Raw genomic sequence first — 23,304 nt, 5'->3', positions numbered from 1 at the left:
TATATTAATATATGCTGAGTGGGATTTGAAAGACAGTCTTTGAGGTTGTGCAGTGTGCAGTGTATGGAGAAACTAGGCTTTTGGGTCGGTCCCCATCTTATTCCTTTGTTTTGCAAGTTCCCAGTACCAGTCATTTGGAATTACTGGTGAGCATCCAGAACTCCTTAATCAGAGCCTGGCCCATCCTTGAACAGGGAGAGAAGGAGGTTATTTCCACCCTAGTCTTCAACAGAGCTCAGAAATATGAGAAGAGGGCTCCCTAGGAACTCTCCCTTTCTAGATTTATGAACTCCATTTTATCCCTTCATCATAATACTTTCCAGGATCATCCTCAGCACTCCGAGCACATTTTTTTTCCTCTATCTTGTTTTAGCACCGGGTCACCTCTTACGTGGGTCTTAAGCTTCTGTGCTTCTCAGAATGCATCTTCTTTCAATAGGAAACAAAAATCCTAGGGTAGCTCTGAGTCCTGGGATCCTGTTTGGGATTCTGCTTACCAGTAGAAATAGGAAACATCAGGCATAAATAAAGACACTATACTAGAACCTAGACCAATTTCATTTATCAAAGACAATTTTATATTGAGTTAGTGTACAAAAACCACAGAGGTTGTGAGCAGAAACTGAAAACTGATTTACTTCACTTTCTAGCCAGATACCACCTTCATAAAAATACCAAAAGAGAAGCAAAGAGGATTGGGGTGCAGCTCAGGTGTCGACTACTTTCCTAGCATGCACATGACTGGTTCCATCCCTAGTTCTGTAAAACAAGCCTGTAATAATAAAAAAGAAGGCACCACTGAGGAACACCCCCTTTCAAGCCTCCCTCTCCCTCAAACATGCCTTTCTTTTTTGTCAGATCACTCAGGGCTGGAAGAAATGCTCCACTTTCCCAACTCCCCTTCCTCCTGGTCCTTGTATCTTGAGAACAGAGATGGTTCTTTCTCCATATCTCCAAGAATTGGCTCTCACTGGCCCACAAAGATCTTCTGAATGGCCAAATCCAAGAAGGCCCTTTAAAGTATCTTTTATTCTTAACCCCTTTGGAAGTTTCTGTTTTCTTTTGGTTTCATAACTTGTTATCATCCCCCTTCTCTCGATCTATTCTTTCTCTATCCCTTCTGTGCACACCTTAAGTACTGACATAATATCTTCTGTGTCCTTCACAGAGCCATTGGACAGTGTCTCCTATGCCTCAGGCCTAGAATGTCCAGAGATGGCGTCCTTCCTCCTGTGTTCATCATTTTATCTGAATCTTCTTTTCTTTCCTGTTTCCTGGCTCCTTCGCCAGCTACTGTTCAACTGTCTACACTGGAAGCCTCGAACTCGAGTTTTTCTCTAGAATTTGTAGATGTCTCCACATCCGCTGCTGCCCAAAAGGACAATCTCTCTCTGTACCGTGGAACTCCCCATGCCCCACAGCACGTCTTATTTGATACATATCATCACTTCTTGATTAGATCTCTAATGATGTATCATCTGTCTTCTCCATAAGAACGAGAGCCCACTGCTCCAAAACCCCATGTCTAGAGCAGTCCCAGCATTTACCTGATCCTCAGTGAAATGAATCAAACAAAGTTGTGTTTCCTCTTCCTACCTCAGATCTAGTCTTGGGGAAGTTTTGGAAACTCTGCTGTTTTCATCTTGAAAGTCTCTCTTCCTTTCCTTTCCCACCACATTGTCTTCCACTAGGACATGCCATTCCAACACTGACCTGGCTGGCCTCTTACTATGGCCACCTGGTCTTCTTAAAACACGCAAGTAAACCTCCTTTCCCACACACAGTCTGGTCTAGGTATCTCTTCCCTCCTCATGGGGCTACTTACCAATGCCCAACAGTCCAGGCTCTCTCTAGAAGCAGAGGTATTCAGACAGCCACAGCTTCATCAAATTTAAGGACAATGGTTCATGGGCAGTTTGGAAAAGTAACACAGAAAGCTGAAGAACTAGAGACCAGTGGTGCATCCTTTTAAAGGAATCTGGGAGAGACCCCCGGAGTGTGGACTGGAGTAAGTGGGGCAGAATTCTAGAATAGTCATGACAACGGAGAACAGCTACATAGTAGTGGGAGAGGCTGGAGAAAGACAGAAAGGGAAAAAAAATCTATTCATGCTGAAGTGAGATAGGGTTTCCACACTTGTCTACATCTAAAGGATAAAAATAGGGACATTTGGGGAGAAAAGCAGCGAGGAATCTTTTAATTCTACTGACATGGGCTGTAAGAAGCGAAGTTTGCAGGGTTGGGTGTGTCTCTACTCTGGGTGGTAAAATTAGAAAACTCTTACTTTGGATGCCCCAACCCTCACTCCTCTCCACCCCCTGCCCAGTCTCCTCATCTTTCTCTGTGTGGAAAACTCAATTAGGAAAGAGTCCAGGATATTTATCCAGATAAAGTTATAAGGTATTATGTAGTCATTTTACACACAGGCAAAAGACAGTATGTAACTAAAGACACAACCAGAAGTATGTATAAACATATGTGACGGTACATAACCTTAGGTTGTTGGCTCAGTGACAAAGACCTGATGTAAACACCTTATGAGGAGGAAAGAATCATTTTGGCTCATGGTTCAAAACTCTTGGCTTGTGGCAACTTTATCTTGTATGTGTGTGTGTGTGTGTGTGTGTGTGTGTGTGTGCGCGCGCGCGCACGTGCGCAATTTTATGCATATAAAGACAACATAGAAAAATTGTGGCTATTTTTAGAATCTGTGGGGCAAAGAACTATTCTTTGAGCCTTTATATTTTTCTGTAGTTTTGAGTTGTTTATAGTCAGCATAAGGGAAAAATTATAAAAGTGAACATGAATGATTCCTGGGAGACAGAATGCTTCTCATGAATTCCTGGAAGCCCCAGCATGTGATAGGACCTACTGGGTACATTATATTGAGGAAAGGAGCACTGGATGTTGACTAGACAGCTAGCAGAAGGTGGGTTTTCTGACTGCTACAGCATCAAGGAGCCTGCCCTTTCAAGAAAATTGCAGGGTTTGGGGCTGTGCTTGAATTGGCGCGTTCCTCTGTCAGAGGGCTTTACTGAGCAAGGCCACTTCTGGAACACTCGCACCTGTATTTCCTGTACAACTCAAGCCCTGTTCAGGTGCTAAAGGTGTTCATTTCACTCTGTCCCCATCCTCCTTTTTTTTCCACAAACACGGCTGCTTGATTAAAGAAAGTCTCTGTGTTGATATCTCAGTCACATTGGCTTTTCAAAGCCTTCAGAATGGGGTCTTCTGCTAGGAGAGTGCTTGCTGATGCCCTGCAGAAGAACCGGCAATGGAGGGAGAGGGAGGAGAGGATTCCAGTACTTGTCAGCAGTTTCTGATTATTTCTGAATATTACTTCTAAATATCTCTGCCTTTTCTTCTGACTTCGCCCCCTCCCTTCTGAGATTTGAGTTGTTCTGCTGTGAGTTGCTCCCTCTGTGGGAAGGTAAACTTCATAGCCAAGAGAAAACAAACAAACAAAAACAAAACAAAACAAAACAAACCTCCACAACCCTCATCTCTCTCCAAATTTCCAATTTCCTTCACTAAGAGGGAGGAGGAGGAAGAAGAGAAGGAGGAAGAGCAAGAGGAGGAAAAGCAAGAGGAGGAAGAGGAGAAAGAGGAGTAGGAGGAGGAGGAGGACGAGGAGGAGGACAAGGAGGAGGAAAAGATGATGACGAAGAAGAAGGAGGAAGCCATATGCTTCCTATTGCAAGGACTTTAGTAACTAAACGTGGGGGGAGTTGTCCACAACTTTGAAAATCGAACTGAATCTAAAATTCTTTCTTTTGTTCACAATTATTTAAAAGTTCAAATTCCTGACTAAGGAACGCTGGAGGGCAGAAGGATTTCCAAAGGTTTGAATGAAGGAAAAGGGTGAAAAGAAGAAATCCCAGCTCTGCCTAGAAGGCTCTGTGTGAAAGAGCCCGGTTCCCTTGGCGACTCCAGGCCGCGTTTTGCAGGCGGCCGCATCTGCCTCCCCTGTCTCTTACCTCCTGGATGTTAGGAACTATTTGTGGTCGGCGTGGTGGAAGGACACAGTGAGGTTCTCACCTCCGCCCCCCGCCCGTCGCTCGCATCCCCAGTTCCATCAAAGCCAACCCGGGCCAGCGCAGGGATCTCCGAGTTGCGAGTGTGCTGAGGCTGGGACTGTCACTCATTCTCCGCTCAGCGCGTGAACGCAGCTCGGCAGTGGCTGGCAAGAAACAATTCTGCAAAAATAATCATACCCAGCCTGGCAATTGTCTGCTCCTCGGTCCATTGCTCCGCCGCCGTCCACAGTCGCTTGCAAGGGAAGGCACCGAATTTACCGCGGCCAGAACAACCCTCCCAGCCGGCAGTTTACAATGCTGCGAACTAAGGATCTCATCTGGACTTTGTTTTTCCTGGGAACTGCAGGTACATTTTTATTTTATTTAAAAAATTCTACATCGGGTTTGTTAATTGTCCGCTTGCCCTGTCCTTCCTCCCATCCCCCGAGAAGCATGGTTCTTTTTGGGTGGTTTTGTGTGTAAGGCAAAGACAGCATTTTCACTGAGCTGAGAAGGGAGCGCATCACATCGTCCTTGCTTGGCCAGCCAAACCCGTGCCCTCCGGGACGGCGCTGGAAGCGGCTGCTTCCCCACTCGGTGGCGGCCGCGCACGCCCTTCCCACTTGTGTGCCCGCAGAGGTGGGACAGGGGTATGGGATCGGGATGCTGCGGTGATGGACAGCGCTGCTTTTGCCTTTCCCGAAGGCGGGGATGCGCGACTCGGGTGGCGTCGCCCCCAGGCTCATCTTCCTCCTAGAGGGGTTTGTCAAGCTTCCAGAAGAGTGAACAATAAGACTGGGGCAGCTTTCCCCCCACCGTTATGTCCCGGACTGTGATAAAGTGAGGCTTGCAGCCTTCGCTCACTCCCCCCTCCTTCCCCGCCCCGAATAACGGTTTGCAAAATGGGGCAACCACGGGCAGCACCGCAGGGCCGTGTGGTCGTTCCTGCACCCCCGTGCAAATGACGTTAGTTTTTCATTTGCCAAATTGCTGGGTAGTTGCAAAGCCTGCCCTCGGCCGGGAGCGCGGAGGGATGGGAGGGTCCAGCGCCGCGTTTTGACAGGAGGAAGTGCAGAGGGGCGGAGGGCGAGGAGGGCGTGATCGGGGCTGCCTGGTTGTGTGTGTGTGTGTGTGTGTGTGTGTGTGTGCGTGTGTGCGCGCGTGTGCCTTTACACGCACGGAGAGCCCAGGGTTGCTCGGTGCCAGGGAAGAATGGCAGGTAGCCAGCTACCCAAAACACCTCTCCCCATTCTCCTTTCTCTGGGCGATACTCCTAATCCTGGCAAAGTGCGAACAATGGGGCGCTCGGGAGAAATACCGTAGCGGCGCTGTCGCGGGTGACGGGGGCTGTGCCACCGCCCAGAGAGCCTAAGCATCCGGGAAGGGGGCGCATTGCATTTTGGCTATTTCCATCTCAGCTTTCCCTGGAAAATTCTTCAGTGTGCCCACCCTCCCCTCCAGCTGCTGCCCCTACCCCACCCAAGGATTTGTGTTTTGGTGTCCCTATGGACCGGGAGAGCAAAAAACGCTGGAGCCAAAGAGCTGGGTGGGATGGGCGGACAGCTGGGGCTGGGGGAGGGGGGGCGTGTGCTGTCAAGCACCAGCTGAAAGCAGGCCAGGCAGAGGAGACCTCACAAGGCTGTCGCTTCTGCCCGGTGTGGCAGTACTAGTCCAGGACCTCTAAGCCTTGGGTGTGGAGCGCACAGAGCAGAGCGGCCCCGGGAGCACCCAGTGCGCCCCCCTCCGTGGGCAGCAGGAGAGCAAAGCTGGGCCACCGCCTCCAGCCAACTCTGGTCAGGGACCAATCAGAGTGAGGCTGGCTGGGCGGGAAGCCGCGAGAGGCTTTTATTGCGGCGCGGGTGGCGCCCGAGCTGCCAGGACGGTCTCTGGGTGTTCTAGCTTAACGGTCTCGCTCGCCTCCCGCTGGGAGAGACCCCGCCCTGATACTGCCCCTAGCTGCACGGCAGTTTTCGAGGACATAAAATGGAGAAGGATAGTCCCTGGGACATCTCTTGGTCCAGCTAGCTCGTTCTCGCCCACTCGTGCCTCTTTCACGGCTGCTTGGAGCATTCAGGCTCCCTGACCATGGCGCGCAGTTGAGCCAGAGCGCTGCGTTTGCGAGTGCAGAATGGAGCAGTCCCCAAGCTGTGTCCCGGAGAGCAGACGCGCCTGCGCTGACCCTCTGGCCAAGGACTAGACACTGAGGTGGAGGGGCGTGGCGGGGTGTAGTAGGGTGTGGTAGGGCGTGTCTTTACAGGGCGTGCCCAATGGGTCCTTGCCACCGTCACCACCGAGCCCAGGACTGGCAGAGGCGTGCCCTTCTCTGTGGTGCTGTGGGTGACATCCTCCTAGGGTGTGTTTATTGAGACCTTCCATCTGGATAGCAGCGTGACAATGGAGACCTAATCTTCCATGATGCGTATTTTTAGGATCTCCTGGTGATGGAGTTGGGTGTAACCCTCCCTCGGTGTTTGTATCCTGGTAGAAGCTGAGGGAGGTAATCCTACAGTGGAGTGATGCCGGATGCTCAAGCAAGACAGGCAGCCTGGTTAGTGTTCTCTGGAACGGAAGGATTCTAATTCTGCCCCTAAGCCCAGACAGTGAGGATGAGGAGAAAGAAGCACGTACCAAGCCTGTTTAACAAAAGAAAGTGGTTTTACGCGGGGAATTTTCAATTATTGTTTTCACTAGCTTAAAAAATCAAGAGAATTCAAACCAAAGGGCTAGTAAGAATATAAAAGAGGGTTATATATGAATACCCCCGCCCTTTAGCTGCAGATGCTGTTAGGTATCCACAGACAATGGTATAATTCAAACTCTGTTATTGGTGACCATGGAAATTTGAAACGTAAGGATCGCTATCCCTGGTACTCGTTAGTGAATATTTTAGTGCCTATCAAACGAATCAGATGTAGGTGTCTTCTGCCCCTTAGACATAAAAAGACAGGTTGCATAATCACATAGTAAATCTGAGCCCAGGAAAGCAGCATTTGTTGCATACTGGCTGGCTGAATTATGTGCTCGAACGACCTGGAACACTTAAACCACGTGCTTAGTGGACAATTTTAGTCCTTTGCTAGTTGAACTTGCAAAAGTTAAGGAAGAGGCAGCGCTGTTTTTCTAACAAGATAACACCAGACTTAAAACAAAGAGTAAATTCAGTACAAAAGGTAACATAAAATATACCTACTATCCCTTGCGATGGAATTGAAGGTGTTTCATGAAAGTGTATTGTAATTACACAGACCTCTATTATTCTTTTGACATTGGTTTTCATTTATAGTGGGAAATGTAAAAGGCAAAGGACCTCAAAAAAGACATACTTAATACAAAAAAAAAAAGTTCATTACTCACAACTCTTTTCAAAAACATGTTTCTGTCCATAAAGTTTAGCATGCTAAAAAAAAAAAAGAGAGAGAGAGATTAATCCAGAATTCATTCAAAATGTAACAAGACTAAGGTCAAATGGAGATTTTTAATCTAGAATTGTGGAACTATGGCTCTCCATTTATTTAAGGCAGTGGGTGTTATGTTGTTTGGCTATTTGGGTCAGCATCTCTTTATATAGTCTTAGTGGCTTAGGACTCACCAGAAAAGCTGGACTTGCACCTTTTTAGAATCTTCCATTGCAACTCCATGGGAAGAAAACATTATCAACCAATCAAACCCTCCAAAGCCCCCAGGGACTAAAACACCAACCAATAAGCACACATGGAGAGACCTATGACTCCAGGTGCATATGTAGCAGAGGATGGCATTGTCTGGCATCAATGGGAGAAGAGGCCTTTGGCCTTTGGCCAATGAAGGCACGTTTTTCCAGAGTAGGGGAATGCCTAGGTGCTGAGGTGGAGAGTGTGGTTTGGAGAAGGAGCACCTTCAAGGGAACAAGGGGAGGGGGTGGAGGGATGGGAATGGAGGGAAAGGGGATAACATTTGAAATGTAAATACAGATAATATCGAATAAAAAAGAGAATCCTTTTGCTTTAGCTTCCCAAGTGTTGATAGTTTATGCATGAGCTACCAAACCTGCTTACTTATGCTTTTGGTGTTACCACTACACAAGTCCTGAAGACCTATCAGCCCTGCTAAGCTTTCACCGACAGCACCCCAACCTTTCTGCTTCCACCAAGAAATTAAACTTGGTGCCCTCTCTCTAGGTACCTTCACCCAAGATCCCTTTTGTTTTAACAGTATCAGGAGACTAGCCGAGGGTTGTGTCTCAGAGCTTTGCTTAGTAAGGCAGCTTTTTCCAGATGAACCCATGGCGATTGGTTAAACTGAGGATTTGTTCCTTTAATGGGTAAGTAGTTCTCTAAGTGTGAGCGAAAACTAAAGTAGATAGGCCCTTAACCAGCAAGATGACCTAGTAGGTACAGCAGTGTCACCAGGCAACGGGTCCCCAGCACTCACTTGATAGAAGGAAGGACTAACTCATGCAAGTTGTCCTCTGACCTCCACACGTCTGACAAAAATAAATACACACAAGAAGATCAAAGCAAATATCAAAAACTACCCCCCAATAAAAAACCCAACAATACAAGAAAAATTAAGGAGTTATCCTGTCATTCATAGAAGGGATGGTTATAAACTCCAGTGAGGGAGAAATTAGCTGCAGGGAGCCCCAGCCTCTAAGAGCTTTTTGAAGTGATTCCCTTTGGAGTATACTTATCATTAATTGAATTCTTCTGATAGGTAATCTATAACTCAATGTAAATAATCTCTAAATTTTCCTGTCACTGGGAACAATGTCTTAATTGCCTTTCAAAATAAATGGCACCATTTTGTCAGACAGACTCTAATCTTTACCGTGACAGATGTTTTTCTTTGCGCCAGAACTCGGTTTCTTAACTTATAGCCAACACTTGTAAACCTCACACTGCTTGAGATAAGGACTCTGGGATTTCTGGCGCAATCGCTTAATTTCTTTTGTTTTAGATGATGAAAGCTGTGTTTGTATTAGTTTGATGACCGCCCCCCCCCTTTACGTCATCAGCGTTAAAGAACTGTGACCTTTCTCTCCAGATTGCAAGTGGCTTTGGTGCTGCTGGCAGACTTCCAGATGTTTTACAGCCTTTCTCAACTTTGTGGGAAATAACTGGTTGAGTACCTGTTGCTGAAGGACATTTGAACTCTGACAATCTTGGGTCTGTGATGATAGAAACCAGAACGAATTGGGAGGCAGGGAGAGCAGAGGCTGCACCTGTTCCCATCTATCTGCTGAGGCAGACAGTGGAGCTTGGGAGGAGACAGAGGCTCATGCAACAGACCATATAAGCAGTGCTTTGTGTTGTCAAGACAGATTATTTGAATGCAGACTCCATGGTGGAGCTTGGTATTCTAACAAATCTATAGAGTAAGGAAATGGCAGGTCACATTTTTCTGTTCCTCAAACCTCCATTATGAATTAACAAAATTGGAAACATGAATCATCAATAATGCTCATTTCAGAAGTGAGTCAAAAAGACCAAGGCTCAGATAGCTTTCACTGCAAAGGAAGAATTCTGAGTAAAATTCAGTAGGGAACTGTGTGTTCCTTTTAATATACTCCCCAAGTCTCTGCAATATTGTAAAAGGTATACTCACAGGAAGGGCAGAATTTCACAAGGACCCTTCTGAATCCTAATGGTTAGCTTCTAAGAGGCCCGGAAATTTTAGCGTTAGAAAATATTTTTGCAAGAACATTTTTGATAACACCAGTAGATATGATTGCTCCTGTAGGACACCAGGATATAGAAGTCAATGTGAAGGTCATGGTCTTGTCACCTCTAGGCCTTTATGTTACTAACTCCTGAAGCTGATGTAGAGAGGGAGGTAAATGATCTGGCACTTGCAGACCCGCTATTGTACCCCTTGCTTTCATGCTGTTGAAATACTGTCTTTCAGCTGCAGATGCTCACTAGGAACACTGCCTTTTGATGTTGGTCTGGGTGCCAAATGGAGGCCTTTCAAGCAGTTTCAATACTTCGTACTTAAAATGCTTTTAGGCCATGTCTACAGGCAGCCACGGAGTTAAACTGATTTTCGGTTAGGTTGACATACTTCTCCCTCCTGGTAGTAATGATTTAACTTCTAAGCAACCAGGAATCTTACAGACACTGCCGTGGAAGGACCTGTCTCATATGTGGGGCATGGAAGATTTTAGTGGACCTGTTATGCACTCCTTCCATCTTGATATTTGTAAGACTTTCTTGATTGCAAAGATCATGTGGCTGGTGTGACTTCAGCACCTCCTGTCTAACCTGCATCCCACTACACATCACTTTTTGATGGGGAGCTGAAGACACTGCCACGTCTAAGCTTTTCTGTCTTGTATAATTCCTGGGATAACAGAAAGCCCTGCTCTGTCCCCATCTCTCCATTGGTTTCTGATTACCTCATCATTTCAGTGTTTTTCTGGTAATTTCACACAGTTTGAGACTGGTACATATTCTCTTAAACAGAGGATCGGATGTGTTTGCCAACTGCCAGACTTTAAACCATCATCTCTGTGGTGAGCCACACTGGTGTTTGATGAGGTAATTTCTGCTGTCAGGGAAGCTAAGTAAGTACTCAGGAATGGATATGAGAAGAGGTGCCTAAGCTAGGTAGAAGCTTCAGCCATATCTGACCTTGGAATGGGTTTTTCTTCAGGTTTCAGTTTCTTTCTCTATGAAATAAGAAATGCTAGCATGCCTGTGTGTTGGGATCCTGACTATTTTGGAGACCACAGAAATTCAGATGATAGGAGCTATGAGTATTTACATGGTGAAATAGATATATCTGGAGTTAGAAAAAAAATACTTAGATTTTTCAGGAGATGTTAGCAAGAGCAATCAGGAGACTATGGCTGTGTTAGTGTCAGAACTAGATTTGGAGACATGGTTGTTAAGTGTCCCAACATTGTTGTGTTGGGATGCTTTAGAGGAAAAAGTAAAGAAAGAAAGATAAAAAGATAGAAAGCCATCAGTGGGCTGGAGAGATGGCTCAGTGGTTAAGAGCACTGACTGTTCTTCCAGACGTCCTAAGTTCAAATCCCAGCAACTACATGGTGGCTCACAACCATCTGTAATGTGATCTGATGCCCTCTTCTGGTATGTCTGAAGTCAGCTACGGTGTACTTATATATAATAAATGAATCAATAAATCTTTAAAAAAAAAGTAAAAAAAAAAAAAAAAAAAAAAAGAAAAAAAGAAAAGAAAGCCATCAGCACAAGGATGGGCCTAGGTTCCATGGGCCATGGACATTAATACAATTCTGACCCTCTGCAAGAAAATCCACAATCTCCTTGCTTTTGCAAGGATTTTGAAAACACATGACCACGAGAGGACATGATCAGGTCCCCATGTCTCAGGGTCTAGGAAGGCACTCATGTGCTTTCAGGGCTCTGGAAAACTCTGGTCTTGCTTTAGCAATTGTCTTTAGGTCTGCTTGAATTTTCTTTCTTTCTGTTTGAATCCAGTTGCTTTGGAATCTAGGTGCACGGCTCCAGCTTGTTGAACATAGACCTTACATAGGTTCTATTGCTTTTAAGATTAGAATCATCTATCACAATCAAGGTTATTTTTGTAAAGAAGCTACTTGACCTTTATTTTCCCAAGGATCTGAAGTGAGACCTAAGGTATTCTATGATTTCTCACTGCAGGTATTTTTGTAAATTACCAACTCGAGTAAAATGGAGTAATTGGTATCCTTATTCAAATGAATCAGACTTAAATACTCTACTGGCTGGGCAGGAAGTAACTCTGCCAACTAAGGGTGACTTGGGTAGAAAGATGCAGAATTTGTTTTAGGTAGCTAAATGCAGATAACATGGCACACAATACCAATTATTATATCTTAATTATCAGTATGTGATTCATAGGCCCATTTTATCATTTTATCTTCTCAGCATTTACTAAAGGCAAGCACAGTGGTCAGATAACGTATTGACACTGTTTGTGTTCAGGTCCTAGGCTAATATTGCAAGAGGAATGCAGCTGTTAAACAAGAAACACACACACACACACACACACACACACACACACACACACACACACACACACATTTATAATGACTTATTTTGAAGAAAAAAAAACCTGAGGAAGCAGACAGGACATTATGGGAGTTTGGAAGAGAAAATCTACTTCTTAGATGGGTAGAGAAATGAAGGTAGCATTTGAACAACTGTTAAATCGTCTTAAAATTCTCATTTTAAGACATGGCCTGTGGCCTGCTTTATTGGGCAAACAAAGAGAAACAGCAGGCAGAGGCAAATTCCTGTATCTAATAAAAATTCCTAACATCTTGAGGTCAAACAGCTTTGGAGATTGTGCCTGGTTTCAGTGTACTAAATCAAGAGGGACATGCCTCTGTTTCCAGAGCTTTCCACCTTACAGATAGAGATATGAGCCCATGGCTCTTTTTGAGGACCACAATAAAGGAAATAATCAATTCTATATGGGGGCTCCCTTGAACTTTGCTTAGGAGATAAGTTTGCCTTCATGAAGAAGAGGTGATAAAGAGAATAAATCACCAGCACAAAATATATACAGTTGGATTTGGGGAACAGAGGCAGAGTATGATCAGAGAGTAGGAGAAAGAAATGAAAAAGGAGGCAATTATTTATTGAGGTGAGGCTGGTCCATGGTTTCTATAGGTTGACTACATTTACTCCTTTTCTGAATGATAATTTGAAAAGACATAGCCTTGGAAAATACATTAACCAACTTGCCTTCTGTGGCTCTGAACAGACTGCGCCTCACCAAAGTGGGGAGTCATGGTGAGGGGCCATTGTGGAGAGCTCTGGGGTTTGCACATCTGCTAGACACACTGGCATTTATCTGTATGTTGCTGCTTTTCTGAGCCTGTGTTCCTGTCTGTAACACTGAGTCCCTGGTGCCCACACCACCTCCTGGGTTTTAGCAAGCTTAGACAAACAATAAATAATCAATAGGTGCTTCTGAACAGTTTAGTTCATCTTGAGCCAAGAGATTTTTATCTAAAATGCTTGTTTAAAGAAAATTTACTGTGACTGCTTTGGGTATGGCTGAGTAAGAGGAAGAAGGAGAAAATAAAGCAAAATCAAGACTACTATTTTTAGCTCTATAGAAGCTTCCAGGTGGTTACAATGCAAGTACTAACTTAGCTCCCATAGTTATGAAAGATGCTATGCGGCAAGTCCCTAAGTGAAGGAGCCAGACCACACGTACTTAGATAGGCAGACATTTCCTTGATTCCTTTTAATATCTGTAAAAGATATGGAAGATGTGATCTAGGCCTCTAGGGACCGTAGGCCAATAAGGCTTTAAAGAAGACGGGCTGTCTCATGGAAGAAGATGGGACTGGAGAGAGAATTGTAATAAGTGAGTTAAGGTGTGTGTGTGTGTGTGTGTGTGTGTGTGTGTGACATTAAAGGTGTGTGTGTGTGTGTGTGTGTGTGTGTGTGTGTGTGTGACATTAAAGTCTTAAATGCTAAAGTAAGGAGATAGGCATTGCCTGAGATGTAAGAGTCAAAACAAAAACAGAAAACCATATTTGAGAGGATAATCATGTATAGGAAAGATGTGCTGTGCTGTACTCTGTGTGAGACTGACCAGCAAGTCTAAGGACATTTTTGGCTTTATCTAATAGGAAGACTCAGGTATGGAGAAGGGAAACTTTTAGGTTCAGAGTCAAATGATTATGGTTTAAAATTTGACCCTGTTCTGATTAAGTGAATTTCCGGACATTATTTATCTCCTTTGAACACCAATGTCCTCATTTGAGGAGACAAAAATATGAGAACATATGTGTGAAACCCATTATACATGAGAATACTCTGCAACTCCACTCTTCATTAGGAGAAATATAGTTGAATGGTTTTATAAAAATCATTTTTGTTTGTACAAGAAGGGCTGCTTAGTGGAAGAAAACCACTGTGGTATATCTTGAAAAGTTATCATTTTCATGACTTTGGAGAGAGGAGGTGGGCACGGGTGAGATGCTAGAGATGGGGATCCCTGCTGAGGCCCACCATGTCTGGGAATGGAAGATGCCTGAGGTGGACAGGGTCTCTGCATTCTCATCACTGTTGTTTCTAGTTTTGGAGTTCAGGGTCTCACTTTGTATCCCAGGCTAGCCTGGATCTCACTTTGTAATGCAGACTGCCCCTAAATGTGAACTTCTGAGTTGTCGGGATTACAGACATGATGCGCAGCAGCACTGCGGTATTTTTAAGCTCTACTTCAAATAAGTACTGAAATTTATTATCGTACTATTATAATATATAATATAAAATGTGGGATTTGGACAATTTGGGTTTTAGGGAGCTTCTGGGCATCTTAATATCTTGATTTATTATTTTCTAAGCCGTGGTTAGTGATGTTGGCTTTTTATTGTACACTAATAAAGAAGTAAAAAAGGGAGGGGGAAGGAAGAATGGAATGCAACCTCAGAGTATATTAGACTAGAAAAGAGTATTTTATAGAGTTGGTCATGTAAAACATTTAAACATTTGTTTCTAGTGTGAGAGAGAGTGGGGGTACCTGGTTGTGATGGTAAACATTATAACTTAGGTCTACATACTTTAACAGCTACTGTAATAGAAGGAAAGGTGAAGGACAGGTAAGAGGATGATGTCATCTGCAGTGAGAACATAGAGTTAGAAGGTACAGGGTAGGGACTTAGTGGGCTTTGAGGGAAGGAAAGAAATCACAGCAAGACTACTTACCAAACAAGTACTCAGCTGGTCATCTGCAGGGGAGGGAGTAGATAGAGAGCATGAAGGGAAGAAGGAGGGTAGAGAGGGAAAGGAGAGAGGGGGAAGGAGGGACGATGGGAAAAGGGGGAAAAAAATCTCCATTATAACCTGACCTCAGAAAGCTTGTCTATTTAGGAGCAAAAAGACAACTAGAAATACCAGAAAGCGTCCAGAGCAAATATTGGAGGATTTACATCACTGGCCAGATGAAGATTGCTGCAAACCAGGAGTGGTTAGAGAATTCTTCTCAATAGTTGAGAGGAGGCTTAAAAGAGGGATGGAGATGGAGGAAGGTGGTTGGGGCACATCTGAACATGTACATTTGGGAGATATCTGTATGAAGCCCAGCTAAGGAAATGATAAAGACAGAGATGGTAGAAGTCTTACCTTTTTAATTTCAATAGACAGCAAACATGATGGATCACAATCAATACTTTGTGGAATCTTTCTCATGGCCTAAGATATTGATGTAGTGTTTAGCATACAGAACGCTGTCCTGTCTAGAGTTCAGAAAGTAATATTGAACAATACAGGGGGAACCAAATGGATCCTAGCAGTTTAAACTACAAGGTTGGATGATTCCCACAATGAGGGGGTTAGTAGGAATGAATACTATATAGAGATATAATCCTGACTTTGTAAAACAACAAAAATATCTTAAATTCTCTCATCAAGACTGAAAGTTTTACATTTCACAGTGCTTGCGTTTTCTCTAATGAGAATCTAGGGCTTTGTGCACAGTTGTAGAATAGATAGCTCCATGGAAGGCAGTGGTTCTGAGAGTGTGAGGAAGGTGAGACCCAAGGAGAAAGTAAGGAGTTGTTGGAGAGGAGCCCAGTGACTTTAAAGCCATTTCAGTTGAGTGGAGACTTTCAAGATCTTAGGAATCAAAGACCAAGGCATAGATGATATCCAAGGCACCAAAGCACTTGTTAGGAAAGGTGATGGGGGTAAGGGTGGGGTGGCATTTTGTTGTTGGTGCTGCAGGGAGCAAAGGTGTCATCTTGCGATCGATCATTGTTCCCTAATTGACTGTGCACCAAGAAAGAGCCACAGAGGAAAAAAGTTGGCGAACAACCTTTTGGCAAGGGACAAAGGGACAGATCTATAATTTTGAAGTGTATCAAAGTCAGGGATTCCCACAGCTTCTGTGGTTGATAATAGTTTTTAGAAATAGTTGCCCTGTCATTTTGTATTGGCACCTTTGACAGTCATAACCAGTATTATTTTTTATTATTTGATTATGTATATGAGTGCTTTGCCTGTATGTATGTATGTATGTATGTATACCATGAGTATGCCTGGTGCCCACTGGGGTCAGAGGAAGGTGTAGGACCCCATCGGACTGGAGATGGTGGCATTCAGGGGCTGTCAGTTATTTGGGAGCTGCCATGCAAACTCAAGTCCTCTGCTAGGGCAGCAAGTGCTCATAGCAACTTAAAAACTACCTTTTAGCTGCATCTAGCAAGTTTTTGTATTTTCCCATTCACTCACTCACTCACTCACTCACTCACTCACTCACTCACTCACTCACTCACTCACTCATTCATTCATTCATTCATTCATTCATTCATTCATTCATTCTCAGTATGGGGTCTAAACTGCCACAACCTCAGCAGTGCTGGGATTACAGCCTGCACCACTGTGCCTGACCTTCGCAGAATCCCTGCAGTTTTCTGGGTTTTCCACCAAGTAGATATCTTTTTGCTTTGTTTTGTTTGTCTGTGTGTTTACATGTGATCACCAAAGGAGTGGCAAGGGTTATGATTGGTAATCTTTCTGATTTAATAAAAAAAAAATCACATTCACTGCAGAGTCTTTGCTTTGCTTAGAAGAGAAGCTGTCAAGTATAAGTTAAGCTGACGTTACTCTGTCAGAATTATATCTAGGTGACAATCTGGCAGCCTTCAAGATCTGTTGCAATCCAGTGCAGGCTCTTTATTTTGGGTGAATACTGGGGGTCTTTAATTTCAAAACCTTCATTTCAGACTGGGGTTCTCATCCTTTCCATGACTTTGAGCACTGGTTAATCCTTCTGACACTTAGTTTATTTATCCATGAGGCGGTCATAATAATGTTTACCTAATAGAGGTGTTGTGAGGAGGAAATGAAGTAATTCATTTCTGCTACATAGAGAGCATGGCCATGGTTTGTCTTCCTTTCTTTTTGCTAAAGTTCCCATTAAAGGAGTATGCAATTAGTGTTGGGTTTAGATATTGATTATAATTAAAATCACCTTTGTTTCCCCTTTCAGTCTTCATTTCCTGAGAACCTAGGCTCACCGTGAGTTGTAGTTGAGGCAGATGTGCCGTAGTTGCTTGCTTGTTTGATCGCCTTCAAATACAAAGACTAGTTGACTTTTAGAAAAGCATACTTTTAAAACTTAAGGGTTGGAGAGATGGCTTCGTAGGGGAAGTGCTTGGCTGGATGAAAAATGAGAACTAGAGCCCAGGTCTTTGCCACTCACGTGAAAGCTGGGCGTGGCTGCATGGACCTGTGGCCGCAGGACTGGGGTGGTGAGGACAAAGAGTCGAGAAGATGGAAAATTGTACTTATCAGGTTCAATAAGAGACTCTGTCTCAAGGATCAGGGTGGAGAGCAATTAAGTACAACACCCACTGTCCTCTTCCAGTCTCCTTATGTGCCTGTATAGGTGTGCACACACATGTACACACACAGGCATACATGTGCATACAACACACAAAATGCACACAACCATATTGGTGTATGAATATTTTGCTTCTTTTTGAATAGGCTCACTCTCAAATCTGTCCACTTGTCATGGTGATGGATACACAGAACTTGGCTGTTTAATTAATGGTTCCTGCTGAAGATCATATTGGTGACACTTCATTAGCCTAGAAGTCATTTGTCTGGCAACCTTCCTCCTTTGGAAGATGAAGAATGATTTGCCAAAATAGATATCCCAAAGTCCAGGAGTTAAATTGTATGCACTTGACCCACAGGGAAGCTTTTAAATCTTTATTCAGAGAGTCCATCTATTCTTAATTAGTTTCCTAGCTACTACTTCATTTATAATGGCTCTGAGGTTTGAATTAGAATTGAGGGAAGTTGACTGTTAGGGATGTGTACACTGCTGGTAAAAAGATGTGATAGCCTAAAAAAGGTGGTGGGGGATAGAAAAAGGAATAGCAGACTACAGATGCAACTCACATCTCACAAAATGCCAAAGAAGTGCCTATAGCAGAACGTTAGTATTAATAATAGGAATTCGGCAAAGCTTGGTATAAGCAAGTATTCATAATATTGCACCAGTTGAAAGAAACAGTTATTGTTCCTTACAAGGAGCAGGTGTCAGTCACATGGGTTCAGTCATTTGAACACGTGCCTTCAGTGTTTAGCGGTGTGTTAGTTGTTCAGGGAAGTGGGTGTGAGTTCACTGTCCTATACAGTTGAAAAGATCAAGCAAATCTAGATCTTAATACCGATGTCTTCAGGAACTGCAAATTTCAGGGAAGGGGGTGGGAGAAGAGACTGTACAATTAAAACTATTCACTGGCATACTGGCTTGTGATACAGATCTATTCTGAACCCCAAGGATTTAGGACATATTTCATAGTTCATTATCTGAGAGATACTTTGTTATTTAGCCATTTCTCAACTTAGTTTGAAATATGTAGGAGTAAGAGAGACTGAGTGTGCTGGTTAGTTTTGTCAACTCAGTACAAGTTCTAGGAATCTAGGAAGAAGGAACGTTAGTAAGGAACTGTTTGCATCAGATTAGCCTGGAGGTAATTCTGTGGAGAGTTTTCTTGATGTGGGAGGGTCCAGCCCACTCTGGGCAGCGTCACATCTGGGTAGGTGGTTCCAGGTTGTATGAGCAAGGTAGGGGAATCTGAGCCTGCAAGCCAACTATCTAAGTAATGGTCCTCCATGACCTCTGCTTCCGTTCCTGCCTCCAATTCCCTGCCTTCAGTTCCGACCCTAACTTCCTTTGGTGATGGACTCTTATGAGGATGTGGGAGCCAAGTAAACCCTCTCCTCTTCAAGTTGATTTTGATGTTTGGCTATGTTGTTTACCACTGGAATAGAAAGCAAATGTGGTTAGTGGGTCAGCCAAGATTTCTCTGCTGAGTTATAATAAGTATGTTTCAGATGGAAACATCAACCCAGTTATTACTTGGAATTGCTTAGTTATTTTTTCTACTTTATTGAAATTAATTTTATGTTTTTAGCAAAGTGAGATGGTTAGATTGCTTTGAAACTTGGAATAGTTCTATTCGATTTAGAATCAAACACATTAAACCCACGCTCTAACCCCCCTGCATTCCTCATCTCTCCCATCACTCCTTTGAAGTACTTGCTTTGTACATCCATATCCACAGTTTACCAATTGAGTGGTTTGAATATGCTTGACCCATGGAGTGTCACTATTATGGTGTGGCCTTCTTAGCATAGGTACGGCCTTGTTGGAAAAAGTGTGTCACTGTGGGCATTGGCTTTAAGATCCTCATCCTAACTGCCTGGAAGACAGTCTTTTCCCGTTTGCCTTTGGAACACTATGTAGACCTCTCAGCTTCTCCTGCACCATACCTACCTGGATGCTGCCATGTTCTTGTCTTGATGATAATGGACTGAACCTCTGAACATGTAATCGAGCCCCAATTAAATGTTTTCCTTATAAGATTTGCCTCGGTCATGGTGTTTGTGCACAGCAGTAAAACCCTAACTCAGAGGCAGGTCTTTTGGTTTAAATGTTATTTGTTACCTTTTCCCTTCAGGGCTTAGTGCTTGTGTGTCTCATTTCCATGTTCTTCTTGGTCGTCCTGTCTCACAGGATTCCTATTTTCGGTTAGACCAGTATTCAACATTTCTATCATTATGACAGCATAAATGTTATCACAGTTGAGCCTTGAATAACTACACAGGTTTTGTTTTCCACATAACTATGTTTTTCTGTGAATTTGTAATGAATTCACTTTCCTTGGATTGTTTCTCTATGTGTGTGTCACTAATCCTCCTCAACTTCTTAGGTTGTAGCCTACATCTCTTCTTGAGACATCCATGTTTGCTTCTGTTGCCTCTGATGGCTCTGTGCTATACACTTCAGACTGTTGATCTTATAGGCTTCCTGTGGTTAATTTAGATTTACCTGGTATATTGTTTCCTAGATTGGGCATTGTGTTTCCTGTGAATTTTGAAGGTGTGGCTTCACGTTTCTAACTTTCAGTTTTGTATGAGCAAAGTTTGTTGTTGCCAACCTAACTCCTATGGAATGCCCATACTAATAATACTCTATATAATACATACCAATGTTTAATAAATACCAATACAATAACACTACATAAATACCAGGCTAAAAAGTTTGGTAACTTGTTTGCTTTTCTCTGAAAGAATGGAAGATCTTCTCTTTGCTTCCTGGATTTGTAACTTCTCAATAATGGGCTTTTATGTAAGCCTAATCTTCATGCTGAGATAGGTTCTCCATGGATAGCTTCAATGTGGGAATTTATGCCTTCTAGTCCTGAAAAGGGGTTCTCTATTATTTACTTCAGGTTTTTTGTTTGTTTGTTTCTATATTTTTCTATTTCAGAAGTTAGACAAATTATATACCTTTTCTTAATATTCTCTATTTTGTCAGAAATCTCTTTATCCCATTTCCCATGTTTCCTGAGAGCCTTTTTTTGTTTGTTTGTTTTTTGTTTCTGGAAATTTGCCTTCCACTAACCTTTTTTGGTTCCAATAGTATCCTCTTGTCTTTCTTGATGCAGAACCATTTGCGTTGCCGAGGGTTTGAGAGACCTTCCTTTGCTTTCTACATCATCTGTTCTCCCTCGAGCCTGTGTTCATTACGTGTTAGTGTAATTATGTGTTCCGTGATTTTGGTATCAGTTTGTCCCTCACATGCTGTTAATCCTTCCCTGTGATGAAGAGTCAGCCACCGCGATGTGAGGATGCCTGTGGCTTGGGCTGGAGTGTGGTCGTGCAGAGACCGCTGGGATGTTAGATGGGTCCTCTCTACTCATTCATACACTCGTTTCCACTTGGCCTAGCTGTTCTAAAAAACTTCAACAGTCAGACATCTGTCTTTCTCTGAGTGGAAGAAATATGTTGGGTGTATTTCCCTCAGGATTCCCTTTTTGAAATACAGCACATTGCCTTCATCAATGTATATCAGCCGTTCTGGTGTGACTTTCCTAGTCAGTAAAAGTGCAGACTTCTATTAGGATGGAGGGTGATGGGCGAAGAGATCCTTGGCATCTTCCTTCTATAACTTAGGTGTGTGTGTGTTGTTGTTGTTGTTCGTGGGTGTGCACATTTGGAAAGGTGAAGTTAGTGCTAAGAAAAGCTTCTGGAAGTTGCCTAGGTTCATAATCACTATAAGACAAAGCAGGCTTTTTGGTCTTTTATCCCACAGACTTTAATGTGAATTTGTTGAGAATAGAAAGACGCTGGCAGAATTCTTAAAGCAAAAGTTATATGTTGGGGGGTGCATCCAAGACACCCCCAAAAAGGATTGTGAAAGCAACGTCAAGGGATTGATAGGTCCATGTATGAAGGGCAGCCATAGGCTTTTGAGGAAATTTTATGAACTTAACATTCTCAGATGACTCCAGGGTGGCCTGAGAGTCAACGGTTCTTGGCCATAAAGGCCTGGGCTTGGCAGCAGTGCTGTGAAGCAGAAGAGCAGCTCACCCCTGTGCATGCAAATGCCCTCCTCTAAGACTTGCTAGGCAGGAGTAGGCTTCCTAGGGACATTCCCTGATCTCATATGCCCAGAATAACTCTGAAATCCACTCCGCTGGCATGGCAGTTGGGGGTAAATTCAGAGTACATCTAGAAGGTTTGTGAAGGCTCTAGACCACATTCTAAAGTGACTTTGATTACACTGTCATGTCAATTCCTACGGGATGAAAATGTGATGACCCTGTTATAAATAAAGAAAAGAAAGAAGGAAAGAAAGGAAGGAAGGAAGGAGGAAAGAGGAATGGTGTGTGGTGTTCTTTGAAGATAATAGGTTGTAAGTAGGTTAGCTGCCCTATATTAGGATTGGAGGTCATTTTGAACTAAATTGGCTTTGAAATCAGAATTTAAATTGCTAGTCAGACTTAATTAAGATAACTGGGCACGAAGGCCATTCTTCCTCCTCCAGTCTCACAAAAGAATGGATTTTTTATTGTTTGTGCTTCTTTTGAGCACACTAGACTCTGGGCATTAATTTTTGAGGAAACTATTTCACTTGAAAATTGATGTAGGAATTTAAAAGTGGTTTATATGTATATAAATAAGCCCATAATTACTTATTTGATTTTGGTAGAATTATTTAGAGTAGGTCTTTCTAAAGTCACTGGGAGGCAAATCAGTACATTGCTCTGAACGATGTCTCTTCTACCCTGTACAGCATTAAGAGGAATGTCCATACAGACATCTCAGTTGCTTTATTTAACCGTGTGGGTGGAGCTAATGTAAGGAAGTGTGAACTTCCAATATGTCGATCACCTTGCAACTTATCTATGCTTCTGTGTTAGTATTACATCTATTTAAATATTGGGATGTGTGCCCACATGTGCATAGGTGTGTGGAGGTCCAAAGACAACAATAGGAAGTTGGTTTTCTCTCTCTGTCATGAGGGTTCTGGGGGTTAAACTCAGGTGGTCAGGCTTGGTAGACCCTATCCATTCATTTTCAAATACTAGATTTTTTTTTGTTTGCGACAAACAGGTTAAATTTGTACTGTGTTAACTGGCTCGACGGAGGAGACTTAAATTGCTGTTGTTAGTTTAGCTTCCATGGGTCATCATCCTCTATAGATGAAAACAAATAAATGAGTACAATAACTGTTTTAACTTAGGATGGGTTAAAGAAAGAGAAGAAATCAAATCTAGAGAAGAATTTGGCACTGCTGCTCTTGCACCTGAGAGTGTAGGTGCGTAGCTGGCTATGTTCGGTGGACAGAGCTTCACATAAAGTAAGTTTGCCTTGATTGTTTTGATGGTGCCCTTGAACTCCGCTAACCTCTGTTTTGAGGCTATGCAGGTCTTTTTGGTAGATAGAATGCACATCCTGGGCTTTGGGTCTGTTGACATAATAGACTGACATTGCCAGCTATTAATATTGATCTGAATATAGTTTTGGAATAGCTTCACTGAAATCTATTTTCAAGTGGTAAGTAATATCTTCCTCATATATGAAAACCATATCTACAGTTTTTTTAAAAAAGAGCATAAAATCCAATTTACATTTTGATGCTTACACAAATGCTTATACATTAATTAACAAACTTCACATCTAAGGTAATACATTTGAGTCATTGATCTTTTTATGTTTAAAACGTTGATTGGACATGTCAGGTAACTGGTTGACTGGGTTTTCTTCATGGGGCACTGGAGGTGGTGTCAAGTGATGAGGCGGATGAAATGTTCCTTACAGATGGTCTAATGATCACGTCTAATGGGTTTGAACTCATTTTAAGGTTCTGGAACTGGGGTGGTGGTTCAGAGAGTAAAATGCTGTAACAAACATGAGGACCTGAATTCCAATTCCTAGTACTCCAAATAAAGGCCAGACATGGTGGTTCACATCTGCAATTCCTGCACTCATGAGACAGAAGGTGGAGACAGAAGAACTCC

The 23,304-nt window shown here is 43.2% G+C and overlaps 1 protein-coding gene across 15 annotated transcripts in view; it reads left to right on the top strand.

Moving 5' to 3' along the window:
- Positions 1–4,159: 4,159 nt before the first annotated feature.
- Positions 4,160–23,304, top strand: part of NCAM1 (neural cell adhesion molecule 1) — a gene marked incomplete at its 3' end in the record, with an annotated part of 287,922 nt that continues 268,777 nt past the window's right edge. For all 15 annotated transcript variants that reach the window (XM_080929719.1, XM_080929732.1, XM_080929730.1 and 12 more), the window contains exon 1: positions 4,160–4,383. In XM_080929719.1, the coding sequence (XP_080785845.1) occupies positions 4,332–4,383 (52 nt within the window). In that variant the 5' untranslated portion in view covers positions 4,160–4,331. The remainder of the gene's footprint in view (positions 4,384–23,304) is intronic.

Source organism: Micromys minutus, assembly GCF_963924665.1.
Source record: "Micromys minutus genome assembly, chromosome: 16".
Taxonomy (NCBI): domain Eukaryota; kingdom Metazoa; phylum Chordata; class Mammalia; order Rodentia; family Muridae; genus Micromys; species Micromys minutus.
The sequence above is the reverse complement of the archived record's forward strand: the minus strand, read 5'-3'. Positions and strand labels throughout refer to the sequence as shown.